This window comes from Glycine soja, chromosome 5 (genome assembly GCF_004193775.1).
Source record: "Glycine soja cultivar W05 chromosome 5, ASM419377v2, whole genome shotgun sequence".
In the NCBI taxonomy this organism is placed as follows: domain Eukaryota; kingdom Viridiplantae; phylum Streptophyta; class Magnoliopsida; order Fabales; family Fabaceae; genus Glycine; species Glycine soja.
The window spans coordinates 35055203-35077160 of record NC_041006.1 but is presented as its reverse complement, the minus strand read 5'-3'; the positions used below and the strand labels follow the sequence as shown (position 1 = coordinate 35077160).

Here is a 21958-nt window from a genome sequence, read left to right as displayed (position 1 = left end):
CGCTAACTTAGAGACACAAAGACAATTTTATGCCAAAAAGAATATTTTGTCCTAATAATAATGAGTCAAGTAAACGAATAACAGTAATATGATGCAACGGGCAAAGAAGTCAAAGAGGCAATGGATGGATGAGGTTTGTATTGAAATGGTCGTTCATTCGCTCACTCACTCGTGCTTGGTGGTGAGGTAAAAAAAAAGGTCCACTTGAGCGTAATTCTCTCCACTTTCAAGGGTTAAGACTGTAATCTCAGACATCTAGAAAAAGCATCCCCTTTGTGACCGTTTTTTATTACTCCCCTACTGTGTGAAGAACACTTGAATAATGGCATTCCGGCCGTTGCTTGCAGACTATCCCAAACCAAAACCAATGTTCAGAACGTAACAAACAAAAGAAAAAACCTCTGGTTCTCCCTTTGTTTTCTCAATTGCCCCTCCTATTCTCAGCCTTCTCTGTCTCTCCTTCCTCTTGCCATGATTGGAAGTAAAGATCGTGTTGTTGACTCTGAAGGTGAAAACTCCAGGAGCAAGCTCTCAAGGCACAATTTTGAGGCCAACAAGGAGTACCCAGATGAAAAAGGTGTTGAATTTCTGAGAGATTCAAAAGTGGGTGGTGGTGGTGTTGATGGGGTTTTTCACTCAAAACCCACCAAGGTTGTTGTTGTTGGTGGTGGTGGTGGCAGCAGCTCAGGGTTTCAAGAGTTGACCCTCAGCTACCTTTGTGATAACCCAAAATTCAATCTTGCTGAGAAAGAGATTCCTGGTAAAAGCCTGCTGAATTCCTTGGAAAAAATGAGCCACAAAGGGAAAGAGGTTGTGATCTGTGAGAATTCAAATCAAGATGGGAAATGGGTGGAAAGAGATTTTCTCAGCCTGAGTGAGCCAAGGGAAGATTCTTCAAAGCGATCCCTTGAGGAAGTTGTTGAGAGGGAGAGTAATAGGGAGAAGAAGCCAAAACTGGAGACACTTAACCTCTCTCTTGCTTTGCCTGATGTGTCACTTTCCCTCACTGCCTCAAACGCCTTGCAAAACGGTGATCAACAACAACCAATTAGGACCAAACCTTGCAGGCCATCCACTACTACTCACACTTCATATTCCAATGACTACACTGCAGCTTCTTTGTCTTACTCTTATTCCCACCCTTTCTCTCACAATCCAAGCTGTTCACTCACCCGCAATTCAACTGATAATTTTGATTACTCAGTGAGCAAAGATGACCAAATTTGGAACTGTGGAGAGGGGACTAATGGCTCTGTGCATAGTAGGTTCAAGCCAATTGGAGATGGGTTGGTTGGTTTATCCAACCATGGTGGTGCTGCTGGTGGTATTAGTTCCTTTATGCAAGGTAATAATAGTCAGTATAAAACTACTAGTTCAGATAACCATTCTTTTTTCCCTTCAGAGTTGCCTGCAAGGTCAAGGTTTGAGGCTCAGTCAGGGGACTCAAGGGGGAGGAATTCTAAGAATCTGAGAATCTTGGAAGGCTTGGATGATGGGAAGGTAAGGAAGATTTCTAGGCCAGAGAGAATTGTTAGGGAAATTGTTTCAGAGTCTATACCTGTCATGGCATTGACAATTCAGGAGCTTACTGATGATGTCATAGCATCAACTAAGGAATACTTGAGGAATCTCATTGAGAAGCCCGAGAAGAAAGAGGAACTGGTAAGCCTCCAGAACCGGCTCGAGAGAAGATCTGACCTTACTAAGGAGAGTCTTTCAAAGTGCCATAAAGTGCAATTAGAGGTTTTAGTGGCTGTCAAGATGGGGCTTGCTAGCTTCCTATCTAATAAAATTCAATTGTCTGAGATGGTAGAGGTTTTCTTGTTTAAGAGGTGTAGGAATGTAACCTGCAAGCATTTGCTTCCTGTTGATGATTGTGACTGCAAGATTTGCTCAGGAAACAAGGGCTTTTGCAGTTCTTGCATGTGTCCTGTCTGTTTGAACTTTGATTGTGCAAGCAACACTTGTAGTTGGATTGGATGTGATGTTTGTTCACATTGGTGCCATGCTACTTGTGGTATTCAGAAGAATCTTATCAAGCCTGGGCCTAGCTTGAAGGGGCCTTCAGGGACCTCAGAGATGCAGTTTCATTGTATTGGCTGTGGACATGCCTCGGAAATGTTTGGTTTTGTTAAGGACGTGTTTGTGTGTTGTGCTAAGGATTGGGGTCTTGAAACCTTGATGAAAGAGCTTGACTGTGTAAGGAAGATCTTCAGGGGAAGTGAAGATTGCAAAGGGAAGGAATTGCATGTTAAGACTGATGACATGCTATTAAAGCTTCAAACTAAAATGATATCTCCTTTGGATGCCTGCAATTACATCATGCAGTTCTTCAGCTGTAAGTGTCTGGACCGTAGTCTTTCCAATTTATATTTAAATTTATGTGTTAATTTTTAAAAAAGGTATATATGTACTTCATAAATACGGCATTTAAGTGCTAAGGATGCAATCATAGATACAGAATTTAAGTGCTATGGATACACTATGAATACATCATGATATGCTTAGTCTAAACTTAGTAAAGGATCAGTCCATTATCTTCAATGGGATTGAGTTAAGAAAAAAACTTGATATGTTAGTCTTTCAGCTCTTAATACTAAATATTCTAGGGTTATAGTTACATGAAAACATTTTCATATGATATAAAGGGTTTGTTTGTAGTACGATTATTTATTGGAAGTGAGCAAAATCAGTGGCTTTTTTATGTGATTTGGTAGGATTTTGAATAAGGGAGGAACAAATATATGCTCTGGTGGAGAGAAGGATTACTGTTGATAAATTATATTGTGCTTCTGACAGATAAGAGATACAGTATGGCACATATTGATAAAATGAGAAGCTCAAAATTATGGAACTTTGAACCCCATTTCCACTTGACCAACAAATAATTATGCTCCTTATTGTCTGGCTGTCTAAGGCCAAAAAGTAAAATAACATTGAGGATAGCCAACCTCAGTTTTCCTTTTCTGCAACATTTTTTTATTTGAAGCAGGAAATTCAGGGCAAGTTGAGAAATGATTTGTACTTTAAGAATGAGAACTGAGAACCATTAAAGTTAATGTTTTAAAATGGATTATAAGCAGGTTTGCTTTTCATTATTTTACCCCAAAAAGGAAAATTAGGCCAAAATCTCCTCTCTCTCTAGAACATTTTGATTATAAGCTTTTTAAAAAAACAGAAGCTAATCCAAGCACACATCATTATATGGGGGATTTGAATATCATTTTATAAAGTGATTTGAGACTGCTGGATGTTTTATCAACGTCAAGTTGTTCTTTGTTAGTCAATCAGGCTTTGCTTATTTACCACAACCAATTCACTTTCACTATTCAGCTTGGATATTTACCCCCCCACCCCAGGCCTGTTATTTCTTGTGTAGTTTTTTGGTGAGCACATATTACTGGCATTTGATGCCCCTAACAGATCCAGGAATCATCTTGTAGTTTTTAAGTCAGTCGAGCTCGGTATTACATTTGATAAAGTTTAATAAGTTTTTATGATAGATTGAAAACATAAAGGAAGAGGAATGTTGCTTTTAACACTGAACTGCCTATGCATCAATTAGTTATGGTCTTCTGATGCTCAATTTGCATGGATAATGAATTATGTGTTTGATGAAACTATTTGCATCTTCTTCCCTTCCTGGTTAAGATATTTTCATCTTAGCATTGGCATTTTGCACTGAAGTACTTCATGAGATAGGAAGCAATGGAATGCCATTAGTTCTTGAGAATTGCAGTGGTGGGAGAAACTGGAAAGATGCGTATATAACTGTTACTTGTATGGTACGGCTGCGATTATCTCTTTGGCTTTGTTGAATATGTTTGATGTAATAATTCAAACTACATGTGACCCTGTGATTTTTTATCGAATGTCCTTTTGTGTAGAAGGCCGCCCTTTTCCTTCTGTAGCTTAGTTATTGCTAATCTTTTTTTGATGAAAGCATGTTTTCTTTAATTAAATTACTGACAATGATATCTAACTGTTGAGAGAGATTTTTCTGATAAACAGATGCAGACAGCATGTCAGACTTTCATACTTCTGGTATTTCTTCAAAGGATTTGCCAGCCTCTCAATCTAACCTTACAAAGGATACACCATCTCTTTCAAAACCTAATTCTCTATTACCAGAATATGGTTATGACATGGGCTATTCTAGGTCACATCCTGATGCCATGTCAAGTGATCTACTTCAGAAAGACCTCAAAGCTTCCATCTTAAGTGAACTGAAAAATGAGGCTGATTTCCATTTGGGGGCTTTATTAAGGAAAGGTGGACTTGAAAGTTTGGAGAGCATTGTGAGGATAAAGGAGGCAGAAGCCAGAATGTTCCAAACCAAGGCAGATGAAGCAAGAAGAGAGGCAGAAGGGTTCCAGAGGATGATCAGGACGAAGACTGCGCAGATGGAAGAAGAGTACGCCGAAAAGCTTTCCAAACTCTGCTTGCATGAGACCGAGGAAACGCAGAGGAAGAAATTGGATGAACTGAAAGTCTTGGAAAATTCCTATTTTGATTACTATAAAATGAAAAAGAGAATGCAAGATGAGATTGATGGTTTATTGCGGAGAATGGAGGCAACAAAGCAGCAATGGGTTTAATTTTATTTTTGTTGCTTTTCCTTATGTTTTCTTATTCAGGATACTGCTAAATGTGTAATTTATTGATATGTGATGTGTTGGTATTGAGGTGGTTCCCAGAATGGATGGTTTTCAATTTGATAAAAACAAGTTTTTTGGTGTCTCATCTTTGTTTCTTTTTCCTTCATAAACGGAGGTATGAAAGCTTTGCACTTCCTGTCACTGTTTATATTACGACTTATGAGACTATAAAACCTGTAAATTTTTTCGTTATCACATATCATTGTTGCACATAGATTTGCATCTTCCTTTATGATAACATTTTCCCTTTAAGAAATTGAATTGTCCTTTTCTCTATTTTATATACTAAGCATCTATCTGTATGTTTAGATCATATTATTTTTAAAAACAATTTATTTTTTATTAAATTTTAAGAGAATTGAGATTAAACAATTTTAAGTAGGTCTTAAGCATACCACTGAAGGGCCTTGATTAACTGGTGGGGTTATTTTAGTTTAGTAAGTGATTTCGAGTTCTAAACTTTATATCCGACTGTGTTAAATATTTAAAAATAAATAAAATTACAGCCTATGCTAATTACCCCTAACTCCAGTAAGATTATCCTTTGCTAAGGATACATGTGATTTCGAAGAGAGAAAAAGAAGTTTTTCTCAATCATGTTACTATTATACTAAGATCCTCCAATAAGTAGCAGAGAGAAAGCTTGACATTATTAACTTTGTTACTCTTGCTGGATGAAGCATAAAGGAGGACAGTGCTCAAAAGAACTTTGCTTGAATATTATTTGGGTTATTCGTTTATTTGGTCACCGTTGATTGCGGTTTCTTAAACCATAATTTGCAACTGTTTGTGCTTATGCTGTGTTTTGCCACTACCAGCATTGGAACTAGTTCCACCAAGGTGATAATGAAAGGGAATCTGTATACACTCATATTAGTGTGTGACATCCAACCAATCAGCTCTAATTGGATTCCATTCGTTTTATTCTTATATACTACTATTATTTTATTTCCTGATCACTAAGCTGGTTGTGTTTTTTTTTTTTTATTAAGCACTAAGCTGGTTGTGTAATGGTGACTTTCAGCAAACATTTTCAATTTGCTATTATATTAAGGTAGAATCGAATTTTCATCATGCTTGAGGAATAATGTAATCATCATACTCTCTAATACCGTTTTTTTAAACTACTAGTATGATTTAATATAACGCTTAATAGCAACTTACATCAGAGTTAAAAAAGAACTTACATCTCAAATTGAAATGGATAACTAACAAGTTAGATAATTGAGTTAATTAACTATTTGATTAATATTCGACTTCTACTAATTTAAGATTCGATTTCTGATTGAATGTATAAAAAAAGATTATATCCATTTCGATAATCAATCTCTCTGTCTTTAGAAGACTAATTTATCCAGGGACAGGGAGTACATATAAAAAAATATCAAAGTTGAATCAACTGATAATAAGACTTTATAATAATTATATGTTGACAATCTTAAAAGTCACTTTGAGATAAATACTATCTCTAGAATGTTTGAATATTTAATACCTTCGAATATTGTTTCAGCCAATGGGAAGCAAATCCTGGAGCATGCCTACAACAGTAAAGAGGTATGTAATCAGTGATGTATTTCTGCGGAATGGGTTATTGAAAGCGTATGGATACAGAATTCAAGACTGGTACTACGAGAGACTTGCATATCCATACGTTGATGATGCGTCCTGATATTTGTATATTCTAGATATCTTCACGATGGATCTTGTGAGAATGACAGTACGTGGTGTAGGATAATTGTAAGGGTCTTACTAATTCAGTGACATTCATTAAAGAATTTTAAAATATTTATTATTTTAATTAAAGTATAAAAAAAAATCATGAATAACTTAATTTTTTACACCCTAATAGAAACATTTTTATTATAAGTTTCTTGAACATCATCTTTAAGACACTGGTCAACATTTGCTTAATTTTAAAGGTTTTTTTGTATCTTTTTATATGCTATTCCGTGCTGAAAGTTTGTGAGCTATCTGCTAAGATGTGGAATTCTAGGGTTGTCTGTATTCTGTTGGTGGTCTACTCAGTGAATATTTTAAGCACTGGGAGACAATAGTATGTAACATGGCACTTCTGGTGCTTTTTTTATCAATATATAAATATACCTTTGCTTATTAAAAAAAATAAACAGAATGAAATTAAATGAAAAGATAGAAGAAAAAAATAATGAAAAGTATATTTTATATTGATTATCTTAGTACGATGGTGATAGTGATGGTGAAAAAAGACTAGGAGGAGAAGAGAAAGAATATATAATGATTAATTAAATTATAAATAAAAACAAATATTTTTTCTTTTAAGTATTTTATGGTTAAGACAAATGAAATATTGTATGATTTATCATGTGACAAAAAATGGAACTGTTATCCTGCCCATCTTTATCTAACTTGCAATATTTCATTTTAAAAAAAATTAAACATTATATTGTTTAGTACAACACATTTTAGCAAAACAAAGTGAACTGAATTAATAGTACTAATAATGCCGTGGGAAAAAATTAATTTGGACCCCTCTAGTTAGGGTGGACACGCATTGTCAGTTCTAAGATTTCATGATGAATTCATGACGAAAAATTAACTTGGATTCTTTTATATTTAAGTATTTAAAAATATGAATATATTTTATAAAAAAAGTAAAAATATGATTTCATTAAAAATTACATATTTTCTCACATTAAATGAATAACATAACTTTAATAAATTTTAAAATAATATTATATTTTTTTATTTAATTTACTCTCTTATCATCTAATATATCATTCAATATATTCATAAAATAAATGCATAACATGAATATTTATACATAAGGGAAACATGATAACAAGATAAATGGGTGTTATGACGGACTCTTTATGTTCTCATCCTTGTAGAAGGTAAGATAGATTCAGTTATAATCGAATTTATTTAGTCTGAGTCTTCAATTGAATCCAAACCAATTTAATCATAATCAAACTATTATATCTACTATTAAAATAATAAAAAAATGAAAATCATAGAAAAGTGATTATGATATCATCTAATTTTATACATTTAACTCAATCTATTTTTTATTTACTAGTCTAATATGAAACATGTTAAATTTCAAGCTAAAAAATTGAATCATATCTTACATTACAATCATAATAATCATTTATCAATAACCTTAAAATAAAAAATACAATAAAATTAGATTGGACTAAAAAGCTCAAACTCTAAAAGTTAAAAAAAAAACATAATAAGTAATTGAGTGAATTGGATTGTATTGGATTTTTAAAATAAAAAAATTGGGATCCAATCCAAACTCATGGAAATTACATTTTTTCAATCTAATCCGAACTAATATGAATTTTTCGATTTGAATTGGTTCGAATTCACCATATTATGGGATTAATCATGATAGTGGCAGCTATTAAGCTAACATTTTTATGGTGATTGCAACAGCAAACAAAATCTGGAACAAAAGGAAACGAAGGATATGTGCGTTGAGAAGTGAGGAAGCAGATTATGTGTCAAGTTCTTTCCAAATAATGCATCGTCTTTTTGTGAATTAGTCAACAATTCTTTGAACTGTGGAGTGGGTAGTTTGCCAGTTGGAGAATACGGAAAAGTGGGTAAGTTCAGACTTTAAGCAAAGTGAGTTTTGATGTAAACTAAAATAATAAACATGAAGGGGACCACACCTCTAGTTATTAGTATTAGTTAAGGATTAAAGATAAGATAAGATGGGGGAGGAGGATTCCACCAAGCAAAGTTCTAAGGAGATACAATTACATTTTCATATTTTTACTTGATTTATCATATTTCATGCATAATGTAACCTTTTAATATTTGTTTAAGTAAGTTGAACCTCCTAATTACTATTAATTGTTATAATTAAGGTTCTTTGGTTTACTTTAACTCTTTAGAGCATCATTATCGCAAGCTTGGGAAGCAATGCGCTTGCAAGGTGCGTACGGACGATTGCTAGCGAGACATCTATTGCTTCCTGAAGATTGCTACCCATGATAAATTAAATTTACAACAACAAAAAAAAGAAGCAAAACCTCTTTTTTTGTGCAGATAGTACTTTTTTGGTGCATAAAAAGCAAAAGCTCTAAAATAGAGTGCAATGTAACGAATATATTTCTAGTCTTTAAAAAAAAATCAATTTCTACTTTTATTTATTTTCATGCAATGGATCCAAACCAAAATTCCCATAATATAAATTTGTGATTTAATTTCATGCTAAATTCTCAAGTTTCTACAAATCCAAATTTGTAAAATTTCTCAAATTTATCAAACTCACAAAATAATCCAAATTTAAATATGACAAATTTTTAATATTGTACCCTCCTAACTTTTTGGTGGCACCTATTGGAAACAACAAAAGAGAGTTGTTCCATTGTAGAGATTTATTGCTTTGGTTGCTTGTATTAAAAAAAAATAAAAAAGAATGATGTGAACAAACAGATGTTGTTGGAAGCAACTACTGTGAGTTGTTGTAATGTGGATACTATTAGACAATTCAATCGCCAGTGATGACTAACACCATAGGGATTAATGGGAAAAAAAATTGAATATTTCAAAAACACAATATTTTAAAACGTAACAAAATAATATATAAACTTGATAACTGAAACCATATCTAAACCATAATTATTATTTCTTTAAAATATATTGAACCATGCACTAATTATATGACCTGCATGGGTTGGGCTTATAGCATAAGTTCTTAAGTTCACTGCTAAGTGCTAACTATTCATGAATGCTACAAGAACCAATACAGAGGACCACACAGAACCAACTTGTTTGTTTTAGTATGAAAACAAATCATTTCCACAAGAGTCAACTTATATCCCACAAAAGTCCAAAAGATAGTAAGAAAAATAAAATTACACAAGCCATTTCCAGCAAATAAAAACACAATAACAAAATAAAAATTAAAAAAATGTAGAAATGCTGGATCAATCGAATTGGAATAAAGTACATGGAAGTGGAGAAAATTAAATGAAGTAATATTTCAGGCATAACGGGCCAAACCCACTGCCATATCCACAAAGACTCCAAACAAGAGAATAGCTAGACCCGTGAAGTTGATTAAATGAGATTCTCTCTGGTGTAGGGCGGGTTTTAACATAGTATACTTCTCCATCAACCCTGTTAGTGCAGCACATATTGCCATGAAAAATAGTGCTCTACCACCTGCTACGTGCCATGGGGCCATTGCACTCCTTGATTGTGAAGATCCTTGAAGCATAAATCCCAGTCCCATAAGCCACTGCACCCAACAATCACGACCCAATTATTAAAGTTTTGACTTATATGACCTATATTACTGAGTAAATTATCTCTAAGGTTTTGTCAAATTTGTTCTGATGTCTTTTGTTTTTGTACTCTCACACTAGCTCTTCTTAATTATTTAAAAACATTACACATGACACTTCTTATTAATTATTCGAAAAATAGTATTACATAGTGTACCTCTATAAAAAGAATGTTGTAAATATTAAAAAAGCATGAAACTATATACAATCTCAATGAGTTTCAGAGAGTGTCTATATAATTTACTCAATATTTTTAGATTGTCACTGCAGTTAAAATCATATCTGTTCATTATTTAGGATCATGTACATAAATGTTTTTTTTAAAATAAATTTCTTCATAAGCATTTATAAATAAAAAGATAAAATAAATTAAACTTTTGTTTTTCATATAAAACAAACTCGTGTAGTTAATTTTAATAGAAGTTTTATTATCTAATTCTGTTAAAAGTTGAGACGCATAAGTTGATGTTAATTTATGAAAAAACTCGATTTATTTTATTTTTTCTCCCGCGAGTACTCACGAAAAAAGTTTAAGATTGTATATATAGACTAATACCTGCAAGCCAACCAAGCAAAAGGTGCCAATGCCAATCCATGAATGGAGGCTGGTTACGTCCTCCCAGTATACCATATCATGGAACTTGAAAACGGCACATAAACCAACAATCCCAAGAATTATTGCAATGAAATGAAGTGTCAAGTGAATGATCTTCTTTGTTTCGTGTGGCCCTGGCACCGTTTGGTATGACAGTATTGCTGCTCAAATTTCACACACCAACCTAATTAATTAATAACTGTAGAAAATGATACGCTAGCTATATTCTTGTGTACATATGTATGCATGTATCACACATTAAGTTGTTCACATCTTATTATGTTGTTCAGGAAGATCTGAATGAGATCTAAAATAAATTTTAAGAGACTATTTTAAATGAAAGAGTTACAGATTAAATCTTTTTACTAATATATATGTGACTTTTTTTAACATATGTCATTTTTCTTAATTTATAAGAAATAATAGCAATTTTCTCTTACTAATTGACTTGAAACTTAAATTTTAGTTACTTTAGCTTGGATCGACCCGAACAATTAATGTTGGAAAGTTAGGTCGTGAAGGGAAACAAATATGCTAAACTGGGATAACAATGATGAATTGAATGCAGTATAGAAGGGACATGATGTGAGAGTAAGATACCTTGACCAATAAGGAAAATGAATCCAAAGAACATCATAAAAGGGTGAACCTGCAAGGTGGAAAAAGACTCAGATATGAAGTAGAATATGATTTTTGTATATAAACAAAAACAAGAAACACAAGAAAATAGTGTTAATTACATTGAAAACACGAAGTGGATTTTCAGAATCATATTCAATGCCCTCGCGATAATTCAGCAACCAAACAAGCAAGAGGATGAGAGCAAGAAGGCCAAACAAGTGTGCCAAAATTGTGGTACCGTATGAAGTCATCTTAATGGATTAGGTGGGAGATAAGGTGAGAGAAAATTTGGAAGGAGTAATAGAGTAGTACAAATTTTTGCTGGTTCTGACATGGTGTTATTCTGCTGTGGTTCAGTCTTATAGAGTTTACCTTTAGATAAAGTTCACAAAAGAAGGAATTGCTTGATATCTTGGTTTTGGAATTTTGAATGAAGAAACTTTTGGCATAAGCCAACTCTAGCAGTTTCTAAAGTATATATTCTTACGTTAGAATGGTTTCCAATTTTTGTCTACTATGTATTTATATAGTCTTTTTGCATAGGGATTGATGCCCACAGTGTCAGAGACTCACAGTATTATACACTACAAACCACGTGTAAATGAAATTAATTTCTGTGTAAAAATGCAACTTTTGAACTCACATGATATAAAAATTTGAATACCAAACTATTTTTCGTCTTATTAAATAATGTTCTAAAAGTTGTGATTATAAAATTAATATTAATAAGGTTTTGAATAAAAATCTTGTCAGAGATGCATTAAAAATTATAATAATTAAAGGTATTTTAATAATATTTTTAGTTTTTTTTTTAATTTTGTTAACCAATATTCTTTATTCTCCAATTAACATTTATCATGTGTTTTTAGTGTATATATACAATGAGAAAAATCAATTACAACCTTTAGATTACAATCAAAAAATTAATTAATGAGATTAAAATGATTAAAATAAGTCACGTGACTTTCTCTTGCCCCTCTTCTTTCTCCACTTGTGGTTCACAAGTTCTAAATTCTACTACATTCAACGCCTCTGCATATATAGTGCTCTCAATTCTAGCACGTTAATTGAATGTTTGTGGATCAACATGTTAAGTTCTTTTGTTTTTTTTCTTTTAAAAAATTGTCATTACACAACGCACATTCAGATTCAGAGGTTGGGATGTTACAATTGCCTTTTACCAGTTCCAAGATAAATCATAAAAAGTTTTGTCAAAAAAAAAAAAAAGATAAATCATAAAAAGTAGTAGAGACTAACAAGGAAATCAACCTAAGAGGCAACTATAAGGAATGACTTGAAGGAGGAATCTACCCATACATGGTAACTAAGTGCTTCTTTATCTTCAAGAGAAAAAAATTAATTTTTATAAAATTGGTGTTAAATCGTTCGAATATAATTGAGATGTCTGTTTAAATTAATTTCAATAATAATTTTATATTGAAACATGTTCATTATATGGAAAAAATATTTTTGATATAGAATTAACAAACCCGTAATTTGATTCAGATTTAAATTTATGCTAGAATTAAATTGATCTTGAATACGATTTATGATTTTTTTAAAAAAACTTACCCAATCATAAGTAATATATACATAATAAGTATTTAATTTTTATATGACAGGAGTGTCTGGCATAAGACATGCAATTGAGGGGCTTATAAGTTTAGTCGGCTACTTAAAAGAGAGAAAAATAAATAAAAAAATGAAAATATTTATTTAACATAGTAGGATAATGAAGTTGTTTTTTTAAAAAGAAAATATTTGTTTTTAACATAATATATATATATATATATATATATATATATGTCAATTAAGATTTTTTTGTTATTTCTGTCTGAGCCGACCATGAAGTTGTGAATTATGATATTTTGTTAACAAAAGACAGTGCGAGACTAAATTTAAGGTCGAGAAATAATGATTAGATAAAGTTATAAAGTCCCCTTAAAACCACAAAACATCAAAATAGATAATTTTGAAAGTTTCGAAGGATTTTACTATTATTATTGAAATTGATTTAAACAGACATCACATATATATATATATATATATATATATATATATATATATATATATGTATGTATGTATTTCAAATGTGTAAAAATAAAAATAATTTCATTATCAATTTATTAGTGTTGATAGGGTGATCAATTTCCATACAACTTTACATAAAACAATGTAAATATGTATGTGAACTGTGAACTGCCCCACAATCAGACAAAGGGCAAGCTTTTATAGGCACAAGGAATCAAAGAAAAAGAGAAGGCTAGTGAGCAAGGTAAAGAAAAGAATGGGGATCCAAGATGCAACCTCCCATTTTTAATGCAGCCAGCTATAGTTTTTTTTTTCTTTCGATGATTCCAATGCAATAGTAGTTCAAGTGTCTCCATCTGTACACAAGAAATAGAAATTTACATTTTTTTTCCTAAAACTTAAGTAGCAATTATTTTTTGAGTGGATTAGCAAGTTTGTTTTTGTGTGTATGGAAGAGTATTCATATGATTTTGGTTGTTGAAACCTCTTCATCAACTGGGCTATTTGGGTCCGGCCCAAGTCGCCTTAACCAGTAGTGCACTTTGTTTGCTCAGATCAGGGACACCAAAGTATTAGGCCTTTTTCATAAGGCTTCATTCAGACATTCACTACTTTTGGCTTTATAAAGTAACATAATTATGATATTTATATTTTGATAAACAGATAATACAATAATAAGAAAACTATATATCCAGCAATCATGTACAATCACACTTATTTAATACAGATATTTTCTGGAAGTGGAAAATCCTACAATGAATATGATATTTTACTTTTAATTTTTTTTCCGCTAATATTGTATCAAATTTAAAAGAAATCAATTTCAGAAAAATAAAAAAAGGGCATGCAAACATTGCAGGGATGGCTGGACCCAGAATGCATGTAGATTTCCCTTTTTTTGGTTATATCATGGGAATGCCAAATAAAATTATGAGAAGCGTATACAATATGCTAGCTGCTTGTCAGATGAACATAAATACTCTGGTCGAGACATTTTGCTTTAATCTACTGAGATTTGCTTTAATATACTAGCTTTCGATCTAGTAATAATTATCTTCTATAGTTCTGTGCCATACTCTGTAGACATTAGACATGAAATGTTTGCTTTTTTAAATAGAAATGATATAAATTCTGTTTCTAGGTTAATTTTGTAGTATCTAGGAATGGTTTCCTACAATACATAAACTTGTAGTCCACGTTAATATATTAGTATTTAATATGGATGCAATATATATTTTATTTAGATTTTTCAGTTTTGTAATATAAAACTGTTTCCAAAATTGTGTGTAGGGTGGACAACCTCTTAACTGCCACAGATTTTGTAATATAAATGACCAACTCTCAACACAGTTACCGCATTGTTTACATAAACATTAATTAGTGGCAGCTTATGACATTTCTCATTGTATGGATATATATCAAGCATTTCAGTTGGCCAAAGAAAAAGAAACCAAGAAGGTTTCTAAATTATACTAGTATATACTATGAATCGTTATTTGGGATTTTTTAAGAATGAATGTGTAGAATTGTAAAAGTTTTTTACATAATTTTTTATAATAATAACTTAAAAATTAAATGTATTAAAAAAACTTAAAAATTAAATTAAACATGAATTTAATAGATTGACAATGTAAAAACTTACATTAACCATACATATTTACTAAACTCTGTTTTTAGATACTAAAAAAAGAGTACTGGTTGGGCCATAGCCCAAAAAAAAAGCGTACTGGACAAATATAATATAGCATAATTCACAAATTACCAAATTCTTTAAATATGTTTTCAGTGATTTAGTCCTTAGATCTATCTATATACAATAATAAATATTAGAAAACTTCTTAAATAAATCTTAATGTCTCAAGAGATGATTTGTTATCTTTCTGACAGAAATATTTTTGGGAAAAAAAACTCTCTGCTAGAGAATAATCTGGGTTCCAAAAAAAAAAACAAGGAAACATCTTTTCAATAAGAGTGGAAATAATTAATAATATATGAAATTATTGAAATGCCTTAAAAGTACTTAACTATCTGAGTAATGCTGGGTGAAAAAATCGGAGGTTACTTATTTTTCATACTTTAATATGAATAAAAACAACTGGTGTCAGTCATAATGTCATATATGTCAACATACACCATATCAACCTCAATGTCCTTTTTAATTTGTGCTTTTTCGTCGAAAGAGCCAGGGTTCAATGCTGCTAGCTTCAGTCTCATGCCAAACTTGAGAGGGTTAAATGATACTGATCTCATTATCAAACTCTTGTCTGACAGTTGTGAGAAAACAATGTACTAGACATTCGCACCACTCAATTAATATGGATATGATGGCTTCAAATTCATGAAATAATACTTATCTACATAAACCAATAGCACTATAAAATATAATATTTAAATATACACTATCAAACACCAGCTAGGCATCGTTATATTGAATATAAAGGTGAGCGATACTTTAATAATGTTAACATATTTTCACAAATATTGAGTTATCCAAAAATGACATGCAACCACTACACATCCCTATTATCCTTCAAACCCGCATCTATAACAGAACATTTCTCGTTCGCATTTGTATAATGTTAAAAAAAAAAAAGTTTTTAGTTAAACCCCCTTTGGTCAATCAGCCAGTGTAGATATAATTATTATCATTATATGAATTATAAATGAACCTGACTGCTGATACCATATGGAAGGCTTTGTACTAAAAGAATTAATTAATTAACTTAAATAAAACAAGGTGAAATAGTAATAAGGGCACCAGGAACTATAATTTTACTGTTAGTGTTGTATGAATCGTATACAATTAACTAATTAATACAAGTATATATCTTGAAACTAATTTTCCCGTGCCTCCTATGCTTGCCATATATATAACGTGTGGAGATTACAATAGAGGGCAAATTTGTCGACGTACGCAATGGATAAGACGAACTTTGCTTTTAGATGGACCCAGCCCAATCAAGGTATACATAATATGCAAATATAGACACAACATATTAGTGATCGTATATGCATTCCCCACCAAAGCACAACAACATCATTCTTCTTAATTCTAGCCCTACCAAGGGAACCTTCTCAATTCTAAGAGACTATTTTTTCCCAAAGCTCCCCATCTGTCTGCATCCTTGACAAGAAAACCACCCATTAGTTATCTTGTACTACTACCATTTTACATATTGAGCTCCATCCACATGTAGAACCAATCATTTAACTTGGGATTTAAGCAAGGAATAGAGTACCACAAACTACAATGCATATGATGGCTTACAAAAGAGAGAACAGGGACAGCTGACCTGGCGTATGAGTTGGAGTTATCTTATATGTTAGATGTGTCAGGAATAAATGATGTGTAATAAGGGAGGGCCTACACTAGCATTCCTGAAAAACTACCCCACCATGAATGCACCCACGGTGTAGAGATTGTTACCTCCTTTTCGGCCTCATTGAATCTAATCACAAATGTGCATGATCATATACTATTTTATCTTTTTCTTCTATAACAATGATATCAAGAGGGATAATTAAAGATCATATATACAAGTCAAGAAAAGAGAAAAAGCCTCGCATAGTAATATTGATTGATAAAAGATAAGAAAAGAATGTATATAGTGTTGTTATACTATTGAGCACTAACAACACGTAATTAATCATAACAAATTATATATATATATATATATATATATGAGAAATCTAGAGAGTTTGTGATCTAATTAAAAAGGTCACACCTATTTATTGAATGTGATTAGACCTACATGTCAAAGACTTATTTGTTTTGAGAAGTCCTTAATAGGATGATGCATATCCATTCTGATTAAGTGTTGAGTTCAAAAGACATAAGTGTTTGTTATGTTTAACCGATTGATCTAAATAATTTATAATATCTCAAGTCTTGAGCTTAAAAAATGTAAGTATTTGCTTACTATGATCAATCTATTTGAATAGTCTACATTCTTCATCTTCTATTAAGATTCTTTTTTATTGCCATTTGTTGCTCCCCAAAAGTTGTTGCTTTGGCTTGCAAGGTATTTTATAATAAACTCACAACTAAAGATTATTTTTTTTGTCTTGTAATAAATTTCTTAATCAACTCTTCACTAAAAACAATCTGCTTAACATAAAGATTTCATTTCAAAATTCACATGTTTTTTTGCCTTCTTAACACTAATGTTAAATCAACAAATCATTTATTTTTTACATGTTTATTTCCATATATATGGTATTAGGAAAAATTGTTATGTTTGGTTATGAAAGGTTTTTATGACTCTATCAAGATGAGTAAATTCTCACTTTCAGTCACATTTTGGTTTCAAGAAATATAAGGACTACAAGAATATTTGGACACCCTTATAGTAATATGTGATGTAATCTTTATGATTGTCTAAAATTAACAATCGATTATAAATTTATGCAAAATTTAAAAATGTTATAATGGATTATTATAGTAAAAAAAAATTTACCTCAAATTTTCGAGCATCATTAGCGTCACCTCATTTGAGGTATTGTTTATTTTGGTATTTGGTAATCCATCGCCGTTTTGTCATTAGAAAAAAGGCACCATAATGGGTTAAGGAAGTAGGGTATATATAAAAATCATCATTATTTTGACTATTAAGTAATCTGAGACTTTGAACATATTGAAATAAACCTTCAATTGAGACTAAGGAAAAAGAGTGATATAAGTGTTTCTTCTAATGTTAGTATTTCGACCTCAAATCATTAAGCATTATTAGGGTCACCTCATCCAACATAATATTTACTTTGGTACTTGATTATCTATCACAATTTTATCATTTGTAAAAGGAAGCTCAATAGGTTAAGGGAAGAGGTAGTTTATAAATTATCTTTAGCATCACCTCTTAAATGATGTGAAACTTTCCACTAATAAGAATAATTTTATTTACCTGTTTTATTACATGTAATGTAAAAATTAACTTTTTCTTCCGTGTTAATGTGCATGTAACGTGTTGAAATATTTTTATCAAATCTTCTTGTTATTGGGTAGGACTCTCTCTTGTATTCCATAGTCAATACATTTTGTTTTATAAAAATATGTAGATTGATTACCAATTGCATGAATTATAATATCCCAAACTAGAATTATATTTTTAGTTTTCGAAATCGAACCTGACCGGCAGTTTGACCTGTTTGCCTAAGAACCAACATGGTGATCAACGATTAACTCTAAAAGATCGTACAAATTTAGAATTGGTGAAAATATGTCAAAAACCAATGAGAGCTAGTGAAAATCACTGTAAAAAATCACTTTAAACTAGTTTAAATTTAATCTAAAACAATTTTAACATAAATAGAAATATATATTTAATGAAGATTAAAAATAGGTATAAATTGTTTGCCAATTATTATTTTTTTTTCTTATAAAATATAAAACCTAGTCATTTATATTCAATAGCGGATCTGGGGTAATTGCCCCCACAAAGTAAATTATTTTACTTAAATATATTGAATAATTTTTTTTTGCCCCTAAAAAAATAAATCTTACTCCCACAAGATTATTTTTTTAATAAGAAGAATGTAAATAGTTATAAAAGATAAAAGAAAAAATAAATTGATACTAATTTTATTCATTTTATCCTTTTAAATTTTATTTTTAAATTTTTTATTACCATCTTTAATAAATTTTATATAATTTTTGTTTGAGAAAATATTAGACTATTTTTGCCCCCACTAAAAAAATTTCTGGATCCTCCATTGTATATATTAATTTATAATTTTTATCATAACTTTTTATAATTTTATATTATAATAATTTTTTTTCTTGATATAAACTTGTTATTCTTAATGAATATTATTGTATTTTATTGATATTTTATAATATATTTAATTTATACTTTTATGAGTGCTTTGAATATTAAGAATCTACAAATTATTTTTTTATAAATATTAAGAATCTAAAAATGATATCTTATTTTAATTTTTAATTTTAAAAAATTATAACATTATATTTATTTAATATTATTTTATGTATTAATTAATTATTAATATTTTTCATTAATACTAATTTAATGACAAATCAAAATTGTTAAATCTTAAACTAATGCCTTTATCTGTTGGTTGAATTTTAAAGTTACTGACATTTTTAATATGCTTTTTATTGCACAAATAGCACGGGCGGCGCCATAAGCTTATAAGTTATAACCTTTGACTTTAACCAGTTAATGCTGCACCGAAAGGTACGTGGTCTCTTTTTTATTTTATATATATATATATATATATATATATATATATATATATATAATATGATTTCCATTCTAGTGTATATAAAAAAAAAATACTTGAATATACTACTTTATAACCTTGTCACTAATTTCAGAATTTGTAGCTTTATGCTGCATACTCGCACATTCTCTCTCACTACCGAAAACTGTCAGGGGCACTACAGTTACATTTCAGTTGATATAATTTTTTATTTCATGAAAAATAAATTATTAATACAATTACGTGGATATACACTGCACATTGAAAATATATATTAGTTTTTATATCAAAAAAATTATTTATTAATATTAATTTATAATATTGAAAATATATATCAATTTTTATATTATCATACTAATATTAATATTTTATTTTAATTCCATAAAAACTATAACAAATTACCAAGATTAATTCAATATTTAGTATGACAATTATTTTATAATGCTTCTTCAGAACACTTTATTTTGGGTTACGTAAACAACAGCACTATATCGATTAAAAGACTCAAAACAAACAGATTGACGTAGTAAGCATTATATGATAGAAATAATGAGATCTAATCATGTGAATGACGTGGTGTATAAGATCTGATTGTTGGGAAAGTAGAAGGCAATTATATTTTTTATAATTTGCTATTATCTAAGAGGCACATGGACCATTTAGTTTATTCATGCATGTTTGCTTATAATGGACGATTGTAAATAAACATGTAGTTCTTGATTATAATTTTAATTTACGAAAACCAATTTATTATACAAATGACTGAAAAGATAGAATTAATTTCTCTATATATCTATTTATTTATTTAAATTCTTCTTTAAAAAATTTATTTATTTAAATTGAATTTTTTTATCGTATATCATTTATCTTTAAATTAAATTATAATTTTGATCCTTTTATAATTTTTAATTCACAATTTTAGTTATTTTTTGTAATTTTAATTTAATCCTCAATTTTTCATATTTTTATTTATTTTGATTGAATTGAATCTTAGATCTAATATATTAACTTAAGATATCATATAAAATAATTTAATTAATTAAAATATAAAATAAATGTATGCAAAATTGAAGATGGGACAAAAATTGCATATTATTAAAAAAATAGAAGAACTTAAATCACGGAAGAATATAGAAGAACCAAAATCATGAAAATTATAAGAGAACTAAATTTATAATTTAGCCTATTTTTTTTTAATTGTAATACATTAACAAGTTACATCACAAATATATTTTAAACTAAATTATAATTTTGATCCCTCTATAATTTTAAATTTACAATTTTTGTCTCCCTAATTCTAAATTAAGACATTTAGTCTCCACATTTTTTAGAATAAAAATTTTTAATATTTTTGTGAATTGATCATCCAAAGTCAGAAGTTGACTTTGTTGTGATATTTTTCTATGACAATTATATGACAAGATGTTAAATAGTAAAAAAAATAATAAAAGTTGAACTCATAATCTTTTATCTATAGTTAAGGTATAAAATCACTGAAACACTTGTTTTATTTATTTAACTTTATAAAAACTATTTTGTATGTATAATTAGTCAAAGAATTATTACTTTTTTCAAATTATAAAAATTTTCAAATTAAAAAAAACATTTAATGTATAAATATTTTTCAGTTTTATTTTATATCATTTTATATATTTTTAATTTGAATATTTTACCTATTTTATTTTTACTTTAAAAATTTATAATTAACATTGATAAAATAATATATAAATTATTTAAAAAAAAACTGATTATTTGTATATAAATCAGTATAATTACATCAACTAATATGTAAATTATATTAAATATTATATATATATTTTGGCTCAATATAATTAAAATATTTCATTTTAAATTTTTGTTAAGGAGGCTGGCCAGTGGCCACATATGAAATAAGAAATGGATAAAGCTCATATTTATTTATTTATAGATTTGTCTTGAATGGATGGGAATAAATGAAACCACAAATATAATAATAGCTGAAAAAAGAATAAAGATGCCGCGATCCGCGAGAGTGACCTGATGACGTGGCGGATATGCGTGTTGGTTGGACCCCCTCAGCCAAACATGCCCTTAAGACCCTTTGTTTGGCTTTATCTTCAAGAACTGAGACTTCTGCATGCACAATCTTCTGCATGGACAAAACTACCCCTTCCCCCATTATTTCTATTACACGTGCTCGGCAACTTGCTTGCTTGCAACTAATCTGTCCGTGACCCTCGCTTTTAATAGTACAAATAATGCCACTCGATATTCGATAACTATGTTCCCAACACACCTTAAGTTTAAGAGAAAAATCTCAATTTTGTTACTACAAAAGAGAAATGACAAGTTATTCCTAAATGTGAATTTAATCATTACTTTTATAATCCATAATTAATGTCATTTGAAAATGTTCAGCGAATAAAAGATTAAAAGTAATCTTTTTTCCTTCCAATCAAACCGAAATAACCAGAGAGAAGATTTTTGTTTGAAGATGAACGGCCAAGATTGATGACCCTCGAGATTTCCACCTAAAGTCACGTACATGCCATCCACCCAATACAGAATCATGCATCTTG

The 21958-nt window shown here is 30.0% G+C and overlaps 2 protein-coding genes across 2 annotated transcripts; one reads left to right on the top strand and one right to left on the bottom strand.

Annotated features, from left to right (window-relative positions):
- The first annotated feature begins 239 nt into the window (after positions 1-239).
- LOC114412748 (protein OBERON 3-like) lies at positions 240-4792 on the top strand. The gene is made up of 2 exons (XM_028376771.1): positions 240-2338; positions 4012-4792. The coding sequence occupies exons 1-2, from the start codon at positions 472-474 to the stop codon at positions 4596-4598; spliced, it is 2454 nt and encodes an 817-aa protein (XP_028232572.1). The 5' UTR covers positions 240-471; the 3' UTR covers positions 4599-4792.
- Positions 4793-9402: 4610 nt separating this feature from the next.
- On the bottom strand, positions 9403-11508 carry LOC114412747 (probable transmembrane ascorbate ferrireductase 3). Its single transcript, XM_028376770.1, has 4 exons — positions 11273-11508; positions 11133-11181; positions 10494-10693; positions 9403-9891 (listed from the first exon to the last, which is right to left on the bottom strand). The coding sequence occupies exons 1-4, from the start codon at positions 11402-11404 to the stop codon at positions 9634-9636; spliced, it is 639 nt and encodes a 212-aa protein (XP_028232571.1). The 5' UTR covers positions 11405-11508; the 3' UTR covers positions 9403-9633.
- Between the last annotated feature and the right edge of the window lie 10450 nt (positions 11509-21958).

Bases quoted from the DNA above. Each gene is read 5' to 3' on its own strand.
- LOC114412748 (XM_028376771.1), top strand. From the start codon at position 472: ATGATTGGAAGTAAAGATCGTGTTGTTGACTCTGAAGGTGAAAACTCC. The intron at 2,339-4,011 runs GTAAGTGTCTGG...TCTGATAAACAG, and splicing joins CATCATGCAGTTCTTCAGCT to ATGCAGACAGCATGTCAGAC.
- LOC114412747 (XM_028376770.1), bottom strand. From the start codon at position 11,404: ATGACTTCATACGGTACCACAATTTTGGCACACTTGTTTGGCCTTCTT. The intron at 11,182-11,272 runs GTAATTAACACT...TCCACCTTGCAG, and splicing joins ATCCACTTCGTGTTTTCAAT to GTTCACCCTTTTATGATGTT. The intron at 9,892-10,493 runs GTATTAGTCTAT...TGTTGGGTGCAG, and splicing joins TTTGCTTGGTTGGCTTGCAG to TGGCTTATGGGACTGGGATT.